Source organism: Pelodiscus sinensis, chromosome 1 (assembly GCF_049634645.1).
Source record: "Pelodiscus sinensis isolate JC-2024 chromosome 1, ASM4963464v1, whole genome shotgun sequence".
Taxonomy (NCBI): Eukaryota; Metazoa; Chordata; order Testudines; family Trionychidae; genus Pelodiscus; species Pelodiscus sinensis.
Genome location: NC_134711.1, coordinates 8,479,661 through 8,502,159, shown reverse-complemented (window position 1 = coordinate 8,502,159; position 22,499 = coordinate 8,479,661). Strand labels below are relative to the sequence as shown.

At 43.4% G+C, this 22,499-nt stretch overlaps 1 protein-coding gene across 3 annotated transcripts; it reads right to left on the bottom strand.

Annotated features, from left to right (window-relative positions):
* Positions 1-580: 580 nt before the first annotated feature.
* Positions 581-21,938, bottom strand: RBM17 (RNA binding motif protein 17). Of its 3 annotated transcripts, none has more exons than XM_075925957.1 (12): positions 21,730-21,938; positions 17,032-17,173; positions 12,442-12,558; positions 10,406-10,572; positions 9,831-9,928; positions 8,403-8,459; positions 7,528-7,669; positions 4,747-4,898; positions 2,912-2,985; positions 1,406-1,504; positions 1,005-1,077; positions 581-874 (listed from the first exon to the last, which is right to left on the bottom strand). In XM_075925957.1, exons 1-12 carry the CDS (start codon positions 21,846-21,848, stop codon positions 771-773), a joined length of 1,344 nt encoding a protein of 447 aa, XP_075782072.1. In that variant the 5' UTR covers positions 21,849-21,938; the 3' UTR covers positions 581-770. The 3 variants fall into 3 exon arrangements, with proteins under 3 accessions (XP_075782072.1, XP_075782080.1, XP_075782063.1); XM_075925965.1 differs by having other exon boundaries at positions 2,912-2,988; positions 21,664-21,936; XM_075925948.1 differs by having other exon boundaries at positions 2,912-2,988; positions 21,730-21,935.
* Between the last annotated feature and the right edge of the window lie 561 nt (positions 21,939-22,499).

The window sequence follows — 22,499 nt, the reverse complement described above, 5'->3', positions numbered from 1 at the left end:
AACACCTGATAGCATGGTGGTTTGATGAAATGTCCACTTGGAGAAGACCTTCAAATCAGACATACGTTGAGGTTCATTCATAGGTCTCCAGCTCTGAATGACAAGTTGCATTAGATTCTTTCTTCTGGTTCACATGGGTTTAATTAATGTATTTTGTTTAGATTCACAGGCAGGAATGAGAATTCTTTTCTTGGTACTTTTCTCTGCATTTTGGTACAGAAAATATTTCCCCCAAAACTAGTCCTTAATGAGTCAAAAGAGAACTGACAAGCTGCTGCCTCTCTAGAGTCCCCAAATTACTTTGGATTGGGGAAATCTGAGATTTACGAGCACTGTAGAGATTCTACCACAAAGCAACAGAAAAGAAAAATATTGCAGCCCACACTTCTTTTCCAAAGCTTGCTGTTCATAATAGATGCAGTATAATACAATCCATACTACAGCACTAGAAAAAGGGGGGGGGGGGAAGACAGAACAGCTCCTCAGAGGTGGGTTTCAAGAGAGTGCAGTTAATTGAAAGCTACAAAAAGCAGTATTCCAGACCAGTAAACAGAACTTGTGCAATCAAAACAGACAGATGTGAATCTTTCAAAGGCTTTATAATTAAAAAAAACAACACACAAAATAAACAGACACAATGAATGTGAAAAATCCATTCAAGGGGGCTTGTTTCCAGTTTGCTAGGAATGTCTCAGTATCCTCTCTACTCCTAGCCTACAGCTGAAAAACACAATCATGGGCATGGTGTCAACTTGAGCTAGGTCCTTAAATCAGACTAGCTCTGCCAGATCCAGTACTCTGAACTTATCCAGGTTGTAGAAACAAGCCTTCACCACTCGTCCACCAAAGTACCTTCCATTCAGATCCACCACAGCTGGAATTCAAGCCAAAAACAGGTTATTAAACACTGAGTTAGGTTCTCAAGCTAAACACAGTCTGTTAAAAAAAGATGATAATTTCCAAAGTTGTTTTTTTAAACAGGAAATTATAGTGCAATCTCTCACCTTTAATTGCTGATTCGACTCTCTCAAACTCTAAAAAAATTCTCACAGCTTCATCATCAGGGGCACCAGGAATCTGATATAGACAATTGATCAGAATGGTCAAAATACTGCTTTATAGTAAAAGCAGATAGGATTAAAAACATACAGCAACCAGGCGTGGTCCCATCAAGATGTCTACCAAGCTGAGTCCTACTTATCTATGGGGAAAGGCTGGAACAGTTTTACAGCCACAAGGTGCTAAAACACTAAATTTTATAACAACTTAATGTACAAGGCGTGGCTATCGCCGCAGGAACCAAAGCAATCCTAAGAACTCCCAGCTCAGAGATTTTGCCTACTTCCTGACCTGAAAAGTTAAGCATTTATAGATGTGGCAGAGAAAAAGGTAAATTAAGACCTACCTCAAAGATGACACATTTCCCAACCTTGCCATATTTTTCACATTCTTCCTTGGTTTCACCTTCTAGATCTTCATCAACTTCTCCAGCACCTACCATGTTCTGCAAGGAGGAAAACCAACTCAAAAATGGATGCTAAACAAAGGGAGCATCCTGCCCCCATGGGAAGTATTATATTGAACCTATGAATGAGTTATAAGTGTCAGTTCACCAAATCATGAGCCACCCATTCTAGCATTATATGGTGCTAGACAATTTCCTGGCACTAATGTATTATCCTTGAGTTACTGCCTCCTTTGTAGGGCCCTAAGTTATATTAACTGATTAATACAGCACAGACCAGCTGTATTATCACAAATTATTGATCAAGATCTTGTACTTTCAATGTACTCTGAAACCACAACAAAACAAACAAAACAAAAAACAAAAAAACCCCCACTTCTCTTGAGTCCCCAAACTAGGGATGTAAGCGACTAGTCAACTATCTGATAAGCAAATGCTCCACTAGTTGCTCCCTCCCACCCTGGCTGCCTTGATCAGAGAGAGGCAGGAAGGGGAGGGAGCAGGAGCCGGTGCTGGGGTGAACTGGTAAAGCTGGTTCCCCCCAGCACGGTCTCTGTGGGGGGTGGGGAGCAGAGGCACAGCAGGGACTGCTTCAGTCCCACTGCGGGGCTCTTGTACATTTCAAAAGCAGAAGTGCTGCAGGGAGCATGGGGCAAGCAGGGACTCAAGCAGTCCCACCTCACTCAGGGCTCTCTGCGGTGCTCCTACCTTGCTGCCACTATGAGATACAAGCCGGGGGAAGGGGGGTGGAGGAGACCAGAAGCCCAATTAAAAGCCATTTCCCCCAGCACCATCTCCAGGATGCCGCCTGTCCGCCCCTCCCCATCAGAGTCGGATGGGGACGCTGCTGCGAAACAGCCCCTTTCTGCAGAGGTCTCAGCGGGGAGCTGGGCCCCTCCGCGGACAGGGGCTGTTGCCATGAAGCAACCCCTGTTTGTGGCAGACAGGGCTGTCCACTGCAAACAGGGACTGCTGGATTCAGCGCAAGCCAGGATGAGCAGTATCAGCACACACTGATCACTGCGCCTCTTACTACATTTAAATGCACAGACGCAGTGTGGGTGGCTCCAGAGCTAGCACGTGCCAGGACTGCTCAGTCCTGGCTCGAGTAGGCTCCTGGAGCTACCCCCGCTGCAGCTCTGCAGAGCGGCACTTATCGACTAATCATATAGTCAATACAAATTGTATCAACTATATGATTAGCCAGATAATTGCATTTACATCCTTACCCTAAACTAGACACATCAAGACTAATAATCACAGGTATTATGGCAAATGTTAGGCATTTTCCAACAACGCAAGAATGACACCACAGTGTACCACATGTGGGAAAAAGACATTTGAATCCCATGGAGCTTTTATAACAGGAGAAAGGAGTTTGAGCACTAAAAGTGAAACATTCAGTATACGTTACAAGAAGTGAAGTTAAATTTCCTGCTGACTCACCCTCAATAAAACCACTTTTGTTGGGCACTTTAGTATCTCCGTTAATGGATTTGAATCTGTTTTCTTGGATGCATCTACTATAAAGAGAGGAAGTGATAGTACATGTTAAAAAAATTTAAAACATATGTTCATTTGGGGTCTACATTGACTTGTATAGCTGTATTCAGTTACAAACCACTAAACAGTCTCACTGTATTTGCCTTGCATTGAACCAAGTCACTTCATGGCTAGTTATAATTACTGGAACAAGTGGCTCTGGTTTAAAAAGCTGTTCAGATGACTATGACAGCATTAATACCATGCTGAAATACAGCCGGTCCCCGACTTATGAACGAGTTACGGACCAAACACTTGGTCGTGACTCGAAGTGTTTGTAAGTCAGACCCCATTCATTTACGTGCGACCGCACTGTTCATAAGTGCAGATCGCGTTCATAACTTGGGGACCGCCTTTATGAACGCTTAATGGGAGGTCTGGTCATAAGTACGAATGGTCGTAAATCGACCATTCGTAACTTGGGGACCGGCTGTACAGGTAATGTTATATTTGACAATAAAACTCAGTCAATTTTAACAGATACCAGATCTACTAAGGTTCATCAGATTTCAGATCAGGGCTTCCACTGGGAAAGTATGATGTAAATCAGGGGTGTCCAAACTTTTTTCAAAGAGGGCCAGATTTGATGAAGTGAACATGCGTGAGGGCCGACCATTTTGCCTGACATTCTTTGAACCATTAAAATTAAATGCAAATTAACTATTTTATGCAAAGTTTATTGCAAATGGCATACTTTTCATTTCGTCACATGGATGACAAATCTAAACAGGTGTTAAATCACTCTGCCTTTCATATCTGAAGGCCAGATGAAAAAAAAATCCAGGAAGCTGAAATATATGTCAGGAACATTGTAAAGTACATTACATATTATTGGTAATAAAGGTTGTCTGTCAACTTTTAAGTTCAAAAAATATGAACAGGAACATAACACCAAGTATACATGTTGTGTCCAAATATATTTATAACTGATTTAGACCAACTGACATTAACTGAGATTTTACAATGTATTCATCTCAATACATATGGATTCGTTGGGGGCCATAAAAGATAGATATTGCCAAATTACCTGTGGGGCCGTATTAAACCGGAACACGGGCCGCAATTGGCCCGCGGGCCGGACTTTGGACATGCCTGATGTAAATCATGGCTATAAAGTGTTGCCAGGAAAGAAGGGAAGGAGAATGAGATCAGAACAAACAGAGAGCATTTACAAATGAGCAGTAACTTCTGCACATTACATTAAACTCTTAATTCCCAGATGGTGATAATCTGGAAGATGACTTATTTGGATTGTGTCTAAACTCGCTCCACCCTTGGCATCTCTCCTCCATGCACAGGCTATGCTCACATGCAGCTCCCCTCCTGACCTGAGCTTTAAGCTGGAAAACAGCAGCGGAAAGAAGGACACATCAAAGGTACATGTTGAGAAGGAAACCTGTATGTGCAGGGAGCACATGGTAACAGGGCAGGTGCCTGAGTGTACCAAAGAAAGGCACAGGATGGAGCTAGCAATGGTGGTGGAGAAGAAGATGAAGAGCTAAAATGTTAAAGTGGGAAGGGCCAGGACAACTGTTAACACTTAAATTCTTCAATGTCCACAAAGAAAACTGTCACCAGTCATCAATGTTCCCAAACTAGTTAGCATTGTGTACAAAGATATAGGGTAAACCAAACAAGAAAAGCCACTGAGCTAGATCCCTAACTTAACTCTTGTTTCCCTTTCCAGAAACCGTCAAGGTAAACAGCTTCCCACTTCTGGCAGAATGGAATAGAGTTACCTTTATCTGCTACATCACCAACAATGATTTTGCCACCTCTCTTGCTTGTTTTCTCTACTGACAGTGCTGTGCTTAGCCCTTGTTCGTGCTTCCCCAGACCTTGGCCTTCTCTGAAACCATACTTCTGCATGATTTTATGAGCTACGGTGCCTCTGTTGAGAGAAAAAGGACTGGTTGTCAACCATTCATTTCATTTCTTAAGCAGCACTATCAACATATTTCATTCTTAGTGCCCAGAACACTCAACATAAGCCCTCACAATAGGCAAGTTCCAGTTATTGCCCTGGAATACAGTTGTTGCATGCAGATGGTATCTACAGCTGCTCTGCCAAGGAACTTACAACCATGTCTTAGTTTAGTGTTGCCATAATATTTCAGAGAACATATAAAATAAGATTTTAAGAACTAGACTATTACATGCAGATCGAATATAAGAGCTTATATATATATCTGATCTTAGAACACCTAAAATGTACAGCACTTAGCCTTAGGTCCTGAAGCTCAATATCTCTTTCGCAGAACTATTAACACTCAAGATATTCTCAATATCCATCGAAGTCCAACCCCTTTCTGAATCTTGTTATTTGTCTTAATGACCTATTATGGCATACTTAATTACATGTTGCATGAAAAGGTATTTCCTTTCATCTGGTCCTGATTCCACCTCCCTTTAATTTTCCACGAAAGAAACAGTCAACCATTCACTACAAAACCAAATGAGTACAGGCCTTTTCAAAACACAAGGTATGTCTTAAAACATTTCATCTGCAGATCATAAATAGATGGGTTAAAATGTGACAGGCCTTACAAGAATACAGAAATTTACACTGCACCTCCGTATAAAGATCTCTCTCTCTGATTTATCAAAAAAACTCCGGTCATCTGAAGAAGTGGGCTGTGCCCACGAAAGCTCATGGTACCATCTACATGTTTTGTTAGTCTATGAAGTGCTATCAGATAATTTGTTTTTTTTTTCCTGTCCAGACTAACTCAGCTACCCCCTGAATCTTCTGATTTATCAAAGATTTTTTTCACTTGATAGAATGAAAGATTATAAAGAGAAATGAAAGATCAATGACCATTTAGCTATTTCTCTAATACACAATACAGTTCAACACAAATATAGTACATTCAAAGTACTTTAAACCTCTGTAATTTCATTGTCTATGAGTACTAAGTCAAAGATCAAATATCTGCCAATGTCTAGTCAAGGCAGGGTAACTGGATAATATTAAGGTTACTGTCTCAAGAAAAGCTCTCTAGACAATCCTAACTAGAGAAAATAATGAGGTATGACTCAATAGATTGGGGAAAATCCTTTTTCAGATGGTGGGGAAAAAAGGTATGAGAAAAACTGCATGAGAAACAAAATACATAAATATATAAAAGTGAGTTATTAATATTCTATAAAATACTTCCACACTTTTATAGCTGTGACTTATGTGGGTCGCAATACTGTAAATATACTGCAGTTACATAAAAACTAATCATAGAATAGAATCATAGAACTGGAAGAGACCTCAGAAGGTTATCAAGTCCAGCCCCCTGCTCTAGGCAGGACCAGTTCCAACTAAATCCACCCAGCCAGGGCTTTGTCAAGCTGAGACTTAAACACCTTCAGGGATGGAGACTCCACTACTTCCCTAGGTAACCCATTCCAGTGCTTCACCACCCTCCTAGTGAAATAGATTTTCCTAATATCCAACCTGGACCTCTCCCACCACAACTTGAGACCACAGCTCCTTGTTCTGCCATCTGTCACTACAGAGAACAGCCTCTCTCCATCCTCTTTGGAACCTCCCTTCAGGAAGTTGAAGGCTGCTATCAAATCCCCCCTCACTCTTTGCTTCTGCAGACTAAACAGACCCAAGTCCCTCAGCCTCTCCTCATAAGTCATATGCTCCAGCCCCCTAATCATTTTGGTTGCCCTCTGCTGGACCCTCTCCAATGCGTCCACATCCTTTTTGTAGTGGGGGGGCCCAGAACTAGACACAATACTCCAGATGTGGCCTCACCAAAGCCGAATAAAGGGGAATAATGACATCTCATGATCTGCTGGAAATGCTCCTCTTAATACAACCTAATATGCCATTAGCCTTCTTGGCTACAAGGGCACACTGTTGACTCATATCCAGCTTCTCATCCACTGTAACCCCCAGGTCCCTTTCTGCAGAACTACTACTTAACTGGTTGGTCCCCAGCTTGTAACTATGCTTGGGATTCTTCCGTCCCAAGTGCAGGACTCTACACTTGTCCTTGTTGAACCTCATCAGATTTCTTGTGGCCTAATCCTCCAATTTGTAACCCTAGTTACCACAAATAAAATATTACATCTTTCAGTTGAGGTCTCCAAGCACTTAATGTCAAATAGAGTTGATATGCTCAATGCCTCTGAAAAAATATCAGTCATTTGCTCAAGGTTACACAGAACATACCTCTGACAAAAGCAGGAAAAAAGACCCAGAGTCTTGAACTAACCACATGTACTTACCACTAGACTACATCAGCTTCACATGGTGCAAGCCACAAACATTTATACTGGAGAGTGCTCCAGAACTCACTTAAAAATTCCTCCTCTAACTCAGGCCCAATTCCCACAAAGCCATTGTGTGCTTCATTTCCTTCCGGGTGGGCATATATGCATTCAGATTAGGTTATAACAGTGAATAATATACATGCAAAGACAGTGTGTTGTTCATCATACTGACACATTTTTAACTTTCATCCTCTCCCCCCTCCGAGGCACGTCTCATGAAATGCTAACTTGTCAAAGATATTTACCCCATGTTAGCAAGGAAAGAATTACTCGGCCCTGTTGGGGACCGGGGTCTTTCTGGCTCATCATACAACGGGGGAGGAATAGCTGCTTTGGCAGACTGTGCTCGAGGTCTTGGCTCCTCTTCAAATGGAAAAGATGCTACAGCTGAAAAGAATATGAAACATTTATTAGCTAGTCAAAATACATTTGATGAACTATTTATGTCACTCCTTTCCTCCATTCTCAAATCTCATCTAACAGCATCATAAGCCTCTCTCTCATTTAAACTGAGGCCTCTTTACAGGAATATTATATTTACACACTCTTGAAGGTCCTTTATATTGCCAGAATTAGACAACGTGGTTTTAGCATAAATGAGAATCGGGTCCTATGTTTTCCTGGCTCATACAAGTTACTATGTGTCTCCTCTCCACTATTAATCCTCTCTGTAACTAGGTTTAAAGTCTGAAGTGTTTGGGGATATATTTGTATGGCCTATTGCACTGAATTTTTGTTTCTACAGATAATAAGAGTTCTATAAGCTCTACTTATCTGCTCTTTACTAATTTGTCTCAATTCTTCACTGTGTCTTAAAAGTCGTCTCAACAGTAAATTCTCCGGAAAGAGGGAATCCAAACTTAAATGTTCTTTATCATTAACTGAATTATGGAAAGAGAGGGTTAATATGCACAATGTGGTAACATGCAGGTGGTACAAATTCTCTGTTCAAGCTCCTAGCATCCTGTCCCTCCTACGGTGACAGCCAGGAACCTTCATGCCTATGCAGAGAAATGGCAGGAACTGTCCCTTGCTGAGCAGAAAGTTTAAGCAGGAACTTAAACTGTTTTGCCAGGCTTAAAAAATATAAATGTTAAATCACATATTTTAGTATACATACGTTCTTTGTCCTTCTCAACAAGAGATGTAGGTGGTGCGATGGCAGCCCCTCCCATGCCTGTGAATGAAGTAATAAATCACATGATTGGAACATAAGACATTCATGCAGATGAAGTGTTCTGTCATTTGAGATAAGAAAACTCTTCCAGACACTTTAATGAAAGAGGCCACTAGAGTGCAAACATACATTTCTAGGCATCCTATAAGAAATCATGGGCTTGCTGCCAATGCCAAGTATCAAGGGACTGGAAAAGGTATCTGTCTCCAAAAATCTTGGTGGTGCTAGTTAATAAACCATTGCAAAGAGAACATTTCTAATATATCAAAGGGTACCATCTCATACCAAGCTGATGTGCCACAGGGATGTGAACACAACAAAATATGCAATACAACTGCCTTAAAAATCAATATCCAGACTGCATGGATGCTCTCTCGAAAGAAAACCCTGATTGCTAGTCCTAGAATGGCCACCAGGGCACCTATGCTTCTTTCGATTGCCTCTTCTTTCGAAAAATGTCCCTGTTCTGCGTCCACACATGCATTTTTTCAAAAGAGCTCTTTCGAAAAAGGTGTTCTTCCTCGTAATTTGAGGTTCACCAATGTTGAAAAAACCCCTGCATTCTTTCGATTTAATTACAAAAGAATGCAATTGCAGCGTGGATGCAGTGAAGTTTTTTTGAAAAAAAAGGGCAGGGTTTTTTTTCCCAAAAAAAACCCAATGTAGTCTAGACATACCCTCAAGTGGAAGACTGTTTTCTCATCAAGCCAAGTAAAAAAAAAAAAAATGATATTGTACTCAAGAACAAATACATTAACACAAAAGTGCAAAACAAAGGGACTTTTCCAATTAGGGAAGCATGAATGGCCGAAGTAGTTCTAAACATGTATTATAGAACATAGGCATTTTATTAAATATAATTCAGTTTCATAACGGAAGGGCTAAGTGGGTCTGTATTACCAACAGCGAATCTGCTACTGAAATTCAGAGCAGGTGCTTAGTTTCACTCAACAGAGAAATATCCATCCCCACAGCCACATTTTATTGCTTTCAAATAATGACAGCTGCAGTGATTGCTCACATTAACAGCAGTCAAAGCTCAGGTTTTTAAAAATCTAACCACAAGAATGAGCTCATGCCTCTCTGTTCATTGGAATCTACATAATTCAGAAATCTCTAATGCATGAATCTAAAACCTAATGTCAAAAGGGAGTTTCACAGGTAAATAAGGTGTCTGTTTTACCCCTAAAAAGAATGTGGTTGCTTACTCTATAACAGCTGATCCATAATAAAAAGTGATACATGTATTATACGAGTCCAACGGATTTTAGGGGTGAGAAGGGAAGAATAGTTTACAGCAAAACAGGAAGAATCTGACTGCAGAGTATTTGATTTGCTCAAGGACATAAAGTTAGATGATTCTCCCCTTACTTCTTTTCCTCCTCTCTCTTTCGTAATCTTCATCTTCATCAGAATCTGGATCTGGTCTTCTTGAAAACCCACTGGCTTCATGCCTGTCTTTGCGTCTCCTAATAAGCAGAATAGGAATTATGGTGACAAAGGGACAAGGCAGAACTGGGGGGCAAAATCAAATCAGTATCTTAGATGCCTGTATACAAATGTAAGGAGTATGGGAAATAAGCAAAAAGCACTTTAAGTGCTAATAAACACAACCATGGCAAACTGGACAAACATCATAGAGGAATTTGATCCATTAATCTTACTAAAGGTGGACTTGCTTTCAATACTGTATTGAAATAACAGGAGAAACATCTGCCAGCTACCCAATAAAATTAATTAGCTACTACTATACAATACAATACCAAATAGGAACCAAAGAGCTGTATAGTGAATGCTTATTTTAATGACACCAACGCTTTCACCTGGACTGAGGAATATTGTCTTATGTTTTAAGAAGCCATGAACAATAATATGCAATTAACTTATTTTAACTGAATGATGAATAAAAAAGTGTCTGTATCACAGGAACCCAATTAAAGTCCTACTTTTCTCTTTCTTCAATCTCTTTCTGTCTCTCCAGCTCACGCTGTCTTTGTCGTTCCTCTCTCTGGCGCTTTACTACTTTCTCATAATCATTGGGAAACATAGGATCATATTCGTCAGCCAAAGGAATCAGCACATCTCCTGCAGAAAAACCACTAGGTACGGGATCCTTACACCAAAAAAGGAGAGATATCAATGTGATCAGTCAGCTGAGAGCAGCAAATGGTATGCACTTCGAATAAACCTACTGTTCTTACCACTAACAACAACAAAAAAATTAGTATTTTTAGACTGCTTAGACAGAAGGTGAAATCCTAGGCCTATTGAAGTCAATGGAAGTTTTTCCATTGACTTCAATGGGGTCCAGATTTTACCCTAAAATGTTTTCCTCTCAAATTGTATACAAAGAAAACTATTCCACCTCCTCCCTTCCAAATAAGAGATGCCCAAAAAAATCTTGGCTAAAGTTATATCAATATCCAAAAATTCTCTATCAGAAACTACATCCTGCTTACACAGAGCTAGGAGAGGTGCTTGGATGCAAGTTCACAGGTTACTACCATCTGTCTGGGACTATATTATGGACTGACATCCACAGCCACTCTCATTCAACCTGGAAGAAATATCTGCTTCGCAGCAAGTAACTTTCCAAAAAGTTTCATTAGGAAAGTTTGTCTTGGACCCATTATCAATCACTTTAAAGTTTTTCTTACTTAGTGTTAAAACACTAGATTTCTTCTGTTTGTTATAAAGGATCATTTCCAAGCAAGGTAGGGTCACAATTTATTTTTTTTCCAATCTACTTTCCCTACAGGATTGCTTACAAAATGCTCTGAGCTCCTCAGATGAAAGGTGATATGCAAATGTATAATTTTTAGTTCAATTAAGAACACTAAGGGCTTGTCTGCATGGCCTTTATGATTTCTAAAGTGCACTAACGTGTTGCATATTATTTGGCCCATGTATGCTCTCCTGAAGCACACAAAGGTTCCCTAGTATAGTTTAATTATTGTACTGTTTCAAAAAGTGCTATGCTAAAGAGCACAGTAGCGTTTACACGAACCGACTGATGTGCAATATGTCAACAAACTTTAGAAATCACATTGCTGTAGAGCTTCCAAACTTATATCCAAGATCACTTTTTGAATTTAAGGGTAGACTGAGGACACACCCCTTCCCCAAAGCCCTGCCCACTCCACACACACTCCTTGCTCACTCTCCCTCACACTCATCTGGCTGGGGGAGGGGGTTGGGATGCAGAAGAGGTTAAGAGGTGCAGGGTTTGGGAGAGAGCAGTGGTGCAAGAGGGGGCTCCAGGCTGGGGAAGCATTTTGGAGGGGAGGAATGGGAACTGCAAGTTCTGGGACCGAGTTTGCCCTATCCTAGAGCCCTCTTCTGCAACCAAACTCTCTCCCAGAATTTGCATCCTTCACTCCTGCACCCCAACACTCTGTGAGTAGGAGGGGGCTCCAGGCTGGGGCTTAGTGTTGGGTGCAGGAGGGAGAGATGGGTGTTGGCTCTGGGAGGGAGTTTGGGTGCAGGCTCAGGGTTGACACGGGACAGGGGTGCAGGTTATAGCCAAGAGGCACTCAACACAGGCTGCTCCCTGTTGGCAGCATAGCAGGGCTCAAGCAAGCTGGCTCTGCCTGGCCCCATGCTACTCCTGGAAACATCTTTCTGAGTGCAGACCCATCTCTGTGTGCGGCCCCTGAGGTGAGGGGGCCTCCAGGCACTGCATCACTGCCTGCACCCGCAAGTCCTGCCCACACTGCATGGTTCCCAGCCAAAGGAAGCTGCTTGGACAGTACCAGAGGTGGGGATAGCATGGAGCTGCCTCACCCCCATTCCCAAGGGCTGCAGAGCTAGCCAACTGCTTTCAGGAGCAGCATGGGCACTGGCAGGCAGAGACAGCCTATTTGAGGATCGAAACTGACTGGCAGAGGCTCCAGATCTACCAATCGACTGTGCTCAATGGGCTAGTTATGACTGCTGTGGAGTATTTAACCACCCTGTGTAGACAAGCCCTCTGTGATCTTACCTTTAACCCAGCAGCTACATGGGGTGGTGTATCCACTATCTGTCTGTCATCAGAAGAGCTACCTCGTTTCAGATCAATCACTGGAGCAAGGACTGTTGTTTGTTTTGTCCTCTGAGACTGAAACAATCAAATATTGAAAAAAGAACAGGAGAAAACAATACATTCATTTTCTTCATATTTCTAAACTAGGAGTTTCCCGATTTCAAGAAAGCTTAAAAATGGATGAATATTTTCTCAGGCCTCTCTGCCCCATGCAAAACTCACTATACCACCTGCATTTCCATGTTAACAACATATTAATCCTTTCTCAGCATTTCTAATATAGTTTGATGTTATGAGTTTGATGTTTTGATTCCTTCTATTATTTATGAACCAGCACCATGGGTAAAAACACACCTCTGTGGTTGGAGTTTCTAGTTTTCTGTTGTAGAGTTTATAAAGGAACACAGATCCTACATAAATCACAAGTATTCTTAAATGGCTTGATACTACCCCACACTACACTCAAAGGGAGTTTTGCCATTAATCTGAATGGGAGCAGAATCACGTTGGAAGTGTGTTAAGTTTTCGAAGTCTAGAAATGAAAATACACATTTAAAAATAATTTCTCCAACTGCACTTCTGAAATAAAAATCTCTGCAAAGGAGAGGTCTTTTCTTACATTAAAGTCCTGCTGCTTTTCACCATGAGGAAAACAGAACTTATAAAAACAGGATTAATAAATCTATTTTAGTTTGAAGAGTTTAGAGTTTGTGGATTTGTTTGTGCAAAATAAAGTCAGACTACGCAATTACCTACAGATACCAAATTTTCCATGAACAATCTTGCCACTTAAATTAGCTGAATGCGCTACTTTTTACACCAAAATATGCAGGCTGAAAGGTTTAAATAATTATTTTTGTTTTTCATTAGAAAAAGGACTATTATGATTAGAGTTCATAAAAATATTTGCTAAAATTAAAATCGAGTCACCTATTCAACTGTCATTTTAGTGCTAAGAAAATTTTTACTGTTACAAATCACAAAATAATTCAAATTAGTTACAGAAAGAGTAATAGAAGCTTCACGAGTTTCTGATTCAAATTTATTATGTATGGTAATTCAATAAAATGAATAATGTTTGAAATTGAAGTCCTACAAATGTAAAACTGATCTTTTACTTTCCTTTTACAAGCACATGAATAAAACTTCTCTCTATATATAATTTCTTGAATTTTCCTATAAGTATTAGCTATGCAAAATGACTTTGCCTGGTCAACGATAAGCCTCCCCTGCTTGTTATTATATGTTTAGGTGGATGGGTTTCCAATGAAAGAGACTAAGACTGGTGCTGAGACACTATACACAACACAGAAGAGGGTGCTTTCAAGGAGCATCTCTGTCAGCTGTAGCCTTATTGCAGGTTTCATTTGTACAAAACACATTATAAATTTAGAACCAAATTCTGTTCTTAATAGCAGCAGTGTAAATCTGGAGTAATTGCATTGATTTCCACAAGGGAAACTGACAACAGGATTTAGTTCCAATAAAGGATTTTACTATTTTAATCAGCTTAACTATAATTTTTAGGGCTGTCAAGCAATAAAAAAACTTAATGCACGGAAAATATTAAATTATGTACTTAATAATGCTGTTAAACAACTGAACACATTTAAACATTGGTGAATTTTTCTATACCTTCATATATATTGATTTCAATTACAAGAGTACAAAGTGAACAGTGCTCATTTTATATTTTTATTACAAGTATTTGCACTTTAAAACTGCACTCAAATAAAAATAATGAAAAACATTAAAGCCAATAAGTCTACTCAGTCCTACTTCTTGTTCAGCCAATTATGTAGACAATCAAGTTTGTTTACATGTGTGTGAGATAAAGCTGGCAGCTTTATGTTGACAATGTCACTTGAAAATGGAGTACAGGCTTTCACATGGCACTGTTATAGTCTGTGTTGCAAGGTGTTTACAAGTCAGATGTTCCTTCATGCTTCAACCACTATTCCAAAGGACATCAGTCCAAGGCTGATGACAGGTTCTGCTCAATAACAATCCAAAGCTGTGCAGACTGATGCATGTTCATTTTCATCATCTGAGCACAAAGCTGATTTTCTTTTCTTGTGGTTCAAGTTCTGTAGTTTCCACGTCAGAATGTTTGCTCTTTAAAAGCTTCTAAAAGCATGCTCCATACCATTATTCTAGATTTTTAAACCTTGAGTGCTATAGGCAACTTTAGAAATCTTACACTGGTAGCTTCTACACGATTTGACAAAACTGCAATGAAAGTTGCTCCAAGAGGGCTAACATGAAATATATTGAAGAATGCAAATAAAATACAGAGCAGGAGACATACAATTCTCCTCCAAGAAGTTGTCATAATATTAATTAATGCATTATTTTAACGAGTATCATTAGCGTGGTGATGGAAGCATGAATGTTTAGCATATATATAACAAATACTTTGCATCACCAGCTACAAGAGTGTTATACAAACTAAAGATGCTAAGAGGTGGCTAATCGACTACACAGTTAGTCGATAAATGAAGGCTTCCTCAGTCCTGGCTCGCACTGAGTCCAGAGCTAAAGCTGCTGTGGCTCTGCAGTTTAAACATAAACCTGTCTCCTAATACATTGAAACTGCAGAGCTGCAGCAGGGGTAGATCTCAGACTCGGTGTAAACCAGCTTACCAGATCTAAGCCTGGATTGCTCAGTCCCAGCTCATGCCGGATCCAGCAGTCCCCGTCCATAGGGCCCAGGGACAGGGACTGCTGCCAGAGCAGCCTCTGTCTGCGGACAGAGGCTACTTCACAGCAGCATCCCCTGCTCCTCACCTGCTGCTGCGCAGGGCCCAGACTGCTGCGCTTCTCCCTTGGAAATATACAAGAGCCCTGCAGCTCTTGTACATTTCAAAGGAAGAGGTGCAAAGAACCTGCACAAGTGGGGACCGAAGCAGTCCCCTGTCTCTTGGGGTCCCGACTGCTGCGTCTCTCCCTTTGAACATACAAGAGCTGAGGGGCTCATGTACATGTCAAAGGGAGAGGTGCAGCAGTCAGGACCCCACATGAGCGGGAACTGCTTTGTCCTCATTCACGCAGGTTCCCTATTGTGCCTCTGCCTTCCCGCCCACCCCCACAGAGACAGTGCTCGGGGGAAGGGCAATGGCTTTTAAGCTGGCTCCCCCAGCACTGGTTCCTGCTCCCCCAGCTTGGTGCCTCTGATACAGAGGCAGCAAAAGGAGGGGAGAGTGACTAGTTGAGTAGTGACTCAACTATCTGATAAGTGTAGGCTAGTTGGGTAGTCAAGTAGACACTTACATCACTAATTATGTAATTGACTACCTGCTTACATCTCTAATGCAAACACCAGTTCTCACTTTCAGGTGACAAAAAGCAGGTAGCATTGTTTCCAATAAATGCAAGCAAACTTGTTTTGTCTTAGCAATTGGTTGAACATAGGACTGAGTGGACTTGCAGGTGCTAAAGTTTTACATTGTTTTGTTTCTGAATGCAGTTATTGCACTGTCACCATGAAGAGCTAGTTCTACAGAACTTGTATGAGTTGAATTGAAACACACTATTTATTTTATCATTTTTAGTGCAAATATTTATATTAAAATATTACAAAGAAAACACTGTACACTTTGTATTCCAGGTTGTAACTGAAATCAACATATTTGAAAACTTAGGAAAAAAATCCAAAAATATTTAATACATTTCAGTTGGTATTCCATTATTGTTTAATGGTACAATTAAAACTGTGATTAATTTTGGTTAATGTTTTTCAATTGTGATTAATTTGAGTTAACTGTGTTTGACAGGCCTTATAATTTTCCATCTTTTAACTGATCTGCTTTGCACCTGAAACTGCAGAGACTTTGACAGCAGCAGTCTGTGATTGTAGCACATGAAAAATATATTCAACATCAACAAAAGAAGTAGGACAATTATGATGTTATGCTGCAATATATTAAGAGAGAAAACAGTACAATACAAACTTACTCCTTGGTTTTCCCTTGAGGAATTAGCTTATACCTTTCCTGCCTCCCTGTCAACCTAAGAGGACTGGCAATATTCTCAGCAGCAATTGCTGACCTGACTGGAAATAAAGGCATCACTCCACAGCCTCAGGAGGCTTTTAAAACAATAGCAAAGAAATTATGCAAGTTGGTCAACAACACCAGTTACCAAATCCAAGCAATACAAACAACTGAATACCTCCAATTTCCCGTCACAGGCTGAACCTGCCTTGCCTATTCACTTATTTTAAAAATACTTAAGTGCCCAATTTAATGTCTTCGAGGTTAAATTTGGACTCTGCATCAAACCTTCACTCCATTATTTATTTAAGAAATGAGAGCAGCTCTCATAGCCATGCTGTGTATATACTAATTATGTATACTTTACAGGAAGGGTTTCAGAGAACTTATACCTTGTTGTTCTTCCTTTTTCAAGTGCTGTCCACTATCAACTGAAGGACAAAGCCTGACATTGCATCCAAAGACTGTACAGCGAGAGAAATGTACAGCAAGAGAAATAAAAAAGCATTCCCAATGGTCATCAGCCTTGAGCCATCAAAAGCAGCAATGTCTGTACCTTGGCTTGAGTCAGAGCTGCCTTCTTCACTTGCAACTGAGACTGCAGTAATTTAAAATTTTTGGACCAGCCTTCTGTTTTCGAATCACTGGTCTCCACTCCCAGGTCATCATAAAGTGACATTTTCCTCTTCTGTTTAAAACTAAAAAAGAAAAAAAAAGTGATGTGCAATTAATAACTATGCCTAATATTTATTAAAATTAAGAAAATATTACATGGTGTTAGTTTTTTTAAAAAATGTAAAAAATATCAGAGACCATCAACAGACCTAGAATAAATTTCCTTTCCAGAACAAGGGCAAATTCTGAAGAAACTGCAACATATTAGTCCCTATTTACTCTCCAAACAGTGGTTCTTGCATGTCTCTCTCATTAAAGCCATAGGACAATGAAACAAGCTGACATTCAAAAATCTGTGCAGCGCTTCCATATATGTCCCATAAGTGATATTAGACATTTTCTAATATTACAAATGTGGAGTCACATGTTGTATTAACCATCATTGAAAACTTCTATAAAAACTAGCTGTATCTTTAAAAGGTATGCCACAGAGCAAACTGAAGTTATGGGGTTAATACTGAAACTACTGCATGAGTTCCCTTGTCATCATGCAGGTCACACTAAATCAGTGGTTCCCAACCTTTTTGATACCGGCCCATTCAAAAACTTTTATGCATTTTATATGCTTATTTATTATGCAAATGACAGAAATGCACATTCAACATTACCGGTTCACCAGAAGCCCAGCTTCCAGAGCCCCCGGTGCCAGCCCTAGCCTTTACAGCCCGTCACCCTTCCACTACCACCCACTGACCCCAGAGTCCCCTGGGCCCAAACCTCCCAGTGCCAGCCCCCCCACCAGCCCCCCCAGTATCAGCCTCCTGTTTCCAAAGCACCACTGCAACCAATCCCCCTAGAGCCTCCCCCAATGCCAGCCCCCAATATTAGCCCTATCCCCACAGCTCCCCAGTGCCAGCCCTGCCCCCATTGTCCCTCCCCTACCAATAGCTCAGCCTCCAGAGCACCCCAACACTAGCCCTGCCCATGGAGCCTCCTGTGCCTGTCCCCCCCCACACCTGGCCCTGCACTGATGCCCGCGTGGCGACAGCTCTGGGGGCCAATGTTGGGGTACACTACCCAGCATCTTCCCTCCCATCAGGCAGGGGCAAAGTCTCCTCCCAACCACAGAAGAGCACTTTTCTTTATGGCAGGGGGGCTGCACAGAACCGCTCCACACGGCCCTCTGGCCCTGCAGGGAAGCGCTCTTCTGCAGCCAGGAGGAGACCCCACCCCTGGTGCTGGCTGGCTGAGAGGTGGGGCAGAATACTGTTCTCCCAACAGGTGGGGAAAAAGCGGTGTACCCCAGCTTCGGCCCCCAGAGCCGCCGCAGTATCAGCCAGAAGTCTGCGGTCCAGTGGTTGGGAACTGTTGCACTAAATGATCATAATACCGTAAAATTATGCATATATGTAGATTTTAAAATTTACCTTTGAATAGGATTCAGACACAAGTCTTGCATGTATTAAGATATCTCAACCTATCACCAATACAAATTTCTAGCCATGGGCCTCTCACTAATAAGACTTTGATTCTGCAACTGGATCCACACAGGCAGCCTGTGTGAAACCCTTTAATGACATAGAAGCAAGGATTTTCTTGGGTGAAATCCAGGATTGGGGATTAAAGTCACATTTATGTCATGTGACGATTCACTATCAAATGAGGGTACAAAGCAGTACTGGAAAAGAAAATAGCTAATTACATCTACATATGTTATACCTATTGAAGTCTCTAAAACAGTCAGGGGAAAGTATGAACACAGTTCACCACTACCATGAATTATGCAGTCAAGTTTCCCACATGTGGGAAAACTGCATGGATCAGTACACTAGCAGTGCCATGGATGAGCCTTACCACCATTGTGATCATAGTATCACTCCTCCAAAGTAAGAATGTGAGCAAAAACATATTAACTTCATTGATTTATAGTCAGGACTATCACCCAACATACTTAGCTTCATGTTAATTCTGATCAATTGCTCCTAGCAATCTGATCAAACAGACTGGGACTCTTAGCCATGGTGATATTGTTACACAGCTCACTAGAAGTAGCAAGCCCTTTGAAATATATAAACTAGACGTTATACAGTAAATCAAAGATGATGTACCAAATTTCACTACACATACAAAACTGATTTCAGAGGCAGGTCAACTGGGGTAGAGAATAAGGATGTTAAGTAACGATTAATTGACTAGTCGAATAGTTGATGGAATTGTCGATAGGCACTTCTGCATTCCTCCTCTGAAATGTACAAGAGCCCCCGCTGGGGCTCTTCTACATTTCAAAGGAGGAATGCGGAAATCCTCATGCAGCCTGGAGACAGCGGGAAGTCACGCTGACTCCAGGCTATGCCAGCTTTGAAATGTACAAGAGTCCCCAGTGGGGGGCTCTTGTGCCTTTCAAATTGGCAGTGCAGCATGGAGCCTGGAGTCTGACCCCGGGCTCCATGCTGTACTACCAATTTGAAATGCCATGCAGCTGGGGACTCCCTAGCTGACTGCAGGTTCCACACAGCATTTCCTGAGAACCCGGGATCAGCTGGGGAGTCCCCAGCTGATCCCAGGCTTCACACAATACAGCGCACAGCCGATCCTGGGCTCAGCTATGCAGCACTGCCCCTTTGAACGCCGCCTCAGCTATCTGATAGAGGCAGGAAGAGGGGGAAATCAATGAGTTGACTAACTATCCAAAAAGCATTTGCTTATTGGACAGTCAACTAGTCCTTAACATCCCTAGTAGGGAATACTACATAAAAATAGAAGGAAGTTTTGTCCACTGAGGCTAGTGTTACTCATTGTACTGCAAGTATCAGAAGGGTAGCTATTAGCCTATATCTGCAAAAACAAAATGAGGCCTGTGGCACCTTAAAGACTAACAGTTTATTTGGGCATAAATAACTTCCTATATGCCCTTGCCCACAAAAGCTTATACCCAAATAGACGTTAGGCTTTAAGATGCCACTGGAACCCCTCATTGTTGATTATACTGCAGTAGCCCCCAAAAGCCACCATCAGGATCATTAGTCCATGTGTAAACAGAACCAGCGATGACCCTTGCCTACGGGCTCTGCAACACGTAACACCAGTAGTGAGAACACGAGTGGTGGGACAGCAAGAGTGACAAATTCCAGTTCTGATGAGGGACACAGGCACTAGTATCTGAACAAAGCTCACAAGGCCTTGGTCACTGAAGGCTTTGCATTAAGGTGCATGAATTATACAGAGCTGAATCAATACCCTAACCCAGTGGTTCCCAACCTGTGGTCTGCAGACCCCGGGGGGTTCACAGCGATACTGTAAGGGGTCTGCATGGAACTCCTCACAGACAGTACGTCCTACAACCCACACAGCTTCCCCAGTGGGCTCAGGGACGCCACTCAGGAAGGAGCATGGGCTGAAGGACATGCAGGCACAGATATATTGTTTGGGGGGGGGGGAGGGGTCCGTAAATTTTTAATAGATTGAAAAGTGGTCTGGGTCCTCGAAAAGATTGGGTGCCACTGCCCTAGTCTGTGGCTTGAATCCACAGTGACAATGGCATTCAGTTCCACTCCTGCAGCCCTGGACCACAAGCTGTCACTGCCAGAACAGCAGCCAAGCACCCCACCTGAATAGATCCAGCCATCCCCAGTATCCCCAGAACAGGCCTGGCCCTGGAAGTGGCTGGCAGAGCAGCCCTTCAAGCCTGACATCCCCGGATCCCTTCTAAGCTTCATAAGTAGCCTACCCATCCCCCAGCTGCCAGGGCCCAGTGCCTCCCCACAATCAAAAGCCCAGTCCCCCATAACCCTCCTCATTTACCCAACAACCCACGAGTGGAGCCACCCCACAACCCTCCTAAACTACCCCATAACCCCGAAGTATCCCATGTCATCCCCCCTCACCCGCCATCAATCCCAAGCAGCCCTGAGGATGGTCCCGACCCCATGAGCCTCGCACCACATCCCCAGCAGCCCCTAAACTGGCCCTGCCCCCATGAACCTCCCATCCTACCCCCAGCAGCACACAAGTTGGCCCTGCCACCCTATAACCCCCCCCCCCCAAACTGGCCCAGTCCCCCATGAACCCCCCCCTCCACGAGCTGGCCCAGCCTCCCCATTGCTCCCCCCCGGCTCCCCCCCCCCGAGAGCTGCTTCCCCTCCCCCCCGGCTGCCCCCCCATCTCCGCTCCCCCCCGGCTCCCCTCCCCCTGCGAGCTGCTCCCCCCGAAAGCTGCTTCCCCTCCCCCCTGGCTGCCCCCCCAACTCCGCTCCCCCCCCCCGGCTCCCCCCCGAGAGCTGCTTCCCCTCCCCCCCGGCTGCCCCCCCACCTCCACTCCCCCCCAGCTCCCCCCCCCGAGAGCTGCTTCCCCTCCCCCCCGGCTGCCCCCCCAACTCCGCTCCCCCCCCCGGCTCCCCCCCGAGAGCTGCTTCCCCTCCCCCCCGGCTGCCCCCCCACCTCCGCTCCCCCCCAGCTCCCCCCCCGAGAGCTGCTTCCCCTCCCCCCCGGCTGCCCCCCCACCTCCGCTCCCCTCCCCCCACGAGCTGGCCCAGCCCCCAGGGTTCCCGCCAGTCAAGTTCAGGCCCTGCCCCCACCCCCGGCTTGGGGCCTCCGGCCGCGGCCTGGCGCTTGGTCCGCGGTGGGCGCCGGGCCCCGCTCACCCCGCCAGCGAGCCGCCGCTGAAGAGGCAGGGAACGGCCGTGTGGCGCCCGGCGCCGCCGAACTCCTCCGCTGCGCGAACCTTGTACGCAAACTGCGTAAACGCCGCACCACAGGTCATTGGGGGAGGGGAGGGGGGAGCTACGCAAACTCCGTAACGTGAAAGCTGCCGGCTACGCAGCGCCGCGAGAGCTCCGCAGAAGCAGCGCGGGAAACGGGGAGGAGCGACCCGAAGCGCTGTCCTGCGCAAGCGTCGTACGTCAGGGGCGGTGTTCCACCAATGACGTAGCAAGACCATAGAGAGCGCCGCCACAGGCACCGGCCCGCTGCTGACCCCTAGCGTCAGCTCCCTGAGCTTGCCCTGCAGAAGGGAAACCCCCAGAAGTTGGTCCCAATAAAGATATTAAGTCCCCCAGTTTGTCTCTCTAATCATGTTCCTGCAGGAGAAGATCTATGAGCGGGAGAGAGAAGAGGAACCATAGGCTCAGAGTAATTAACAGTACAGTTGTGACTAGGAGTTTAATTACAAAGAGGCTTCCCAAACCTTCAACATATTAAACACCAGGGCTGTCTACGTTGGCATCCTTTCAAGTAGGAATAAGGGATCTTCTGGAAAAGGGTTTATTTTCCACACTATCGCGTCTAGACTGGTGCTTTTCTCCGGCAAAACCCCGAGCTGGAAAAAAGCAGCAGCCATGTTCATGCAAATGCCACGGGGGATATTTAAATCCCTGCAGAATTTGCAATTCCGGAGTGTCTCATTAGCATCCCT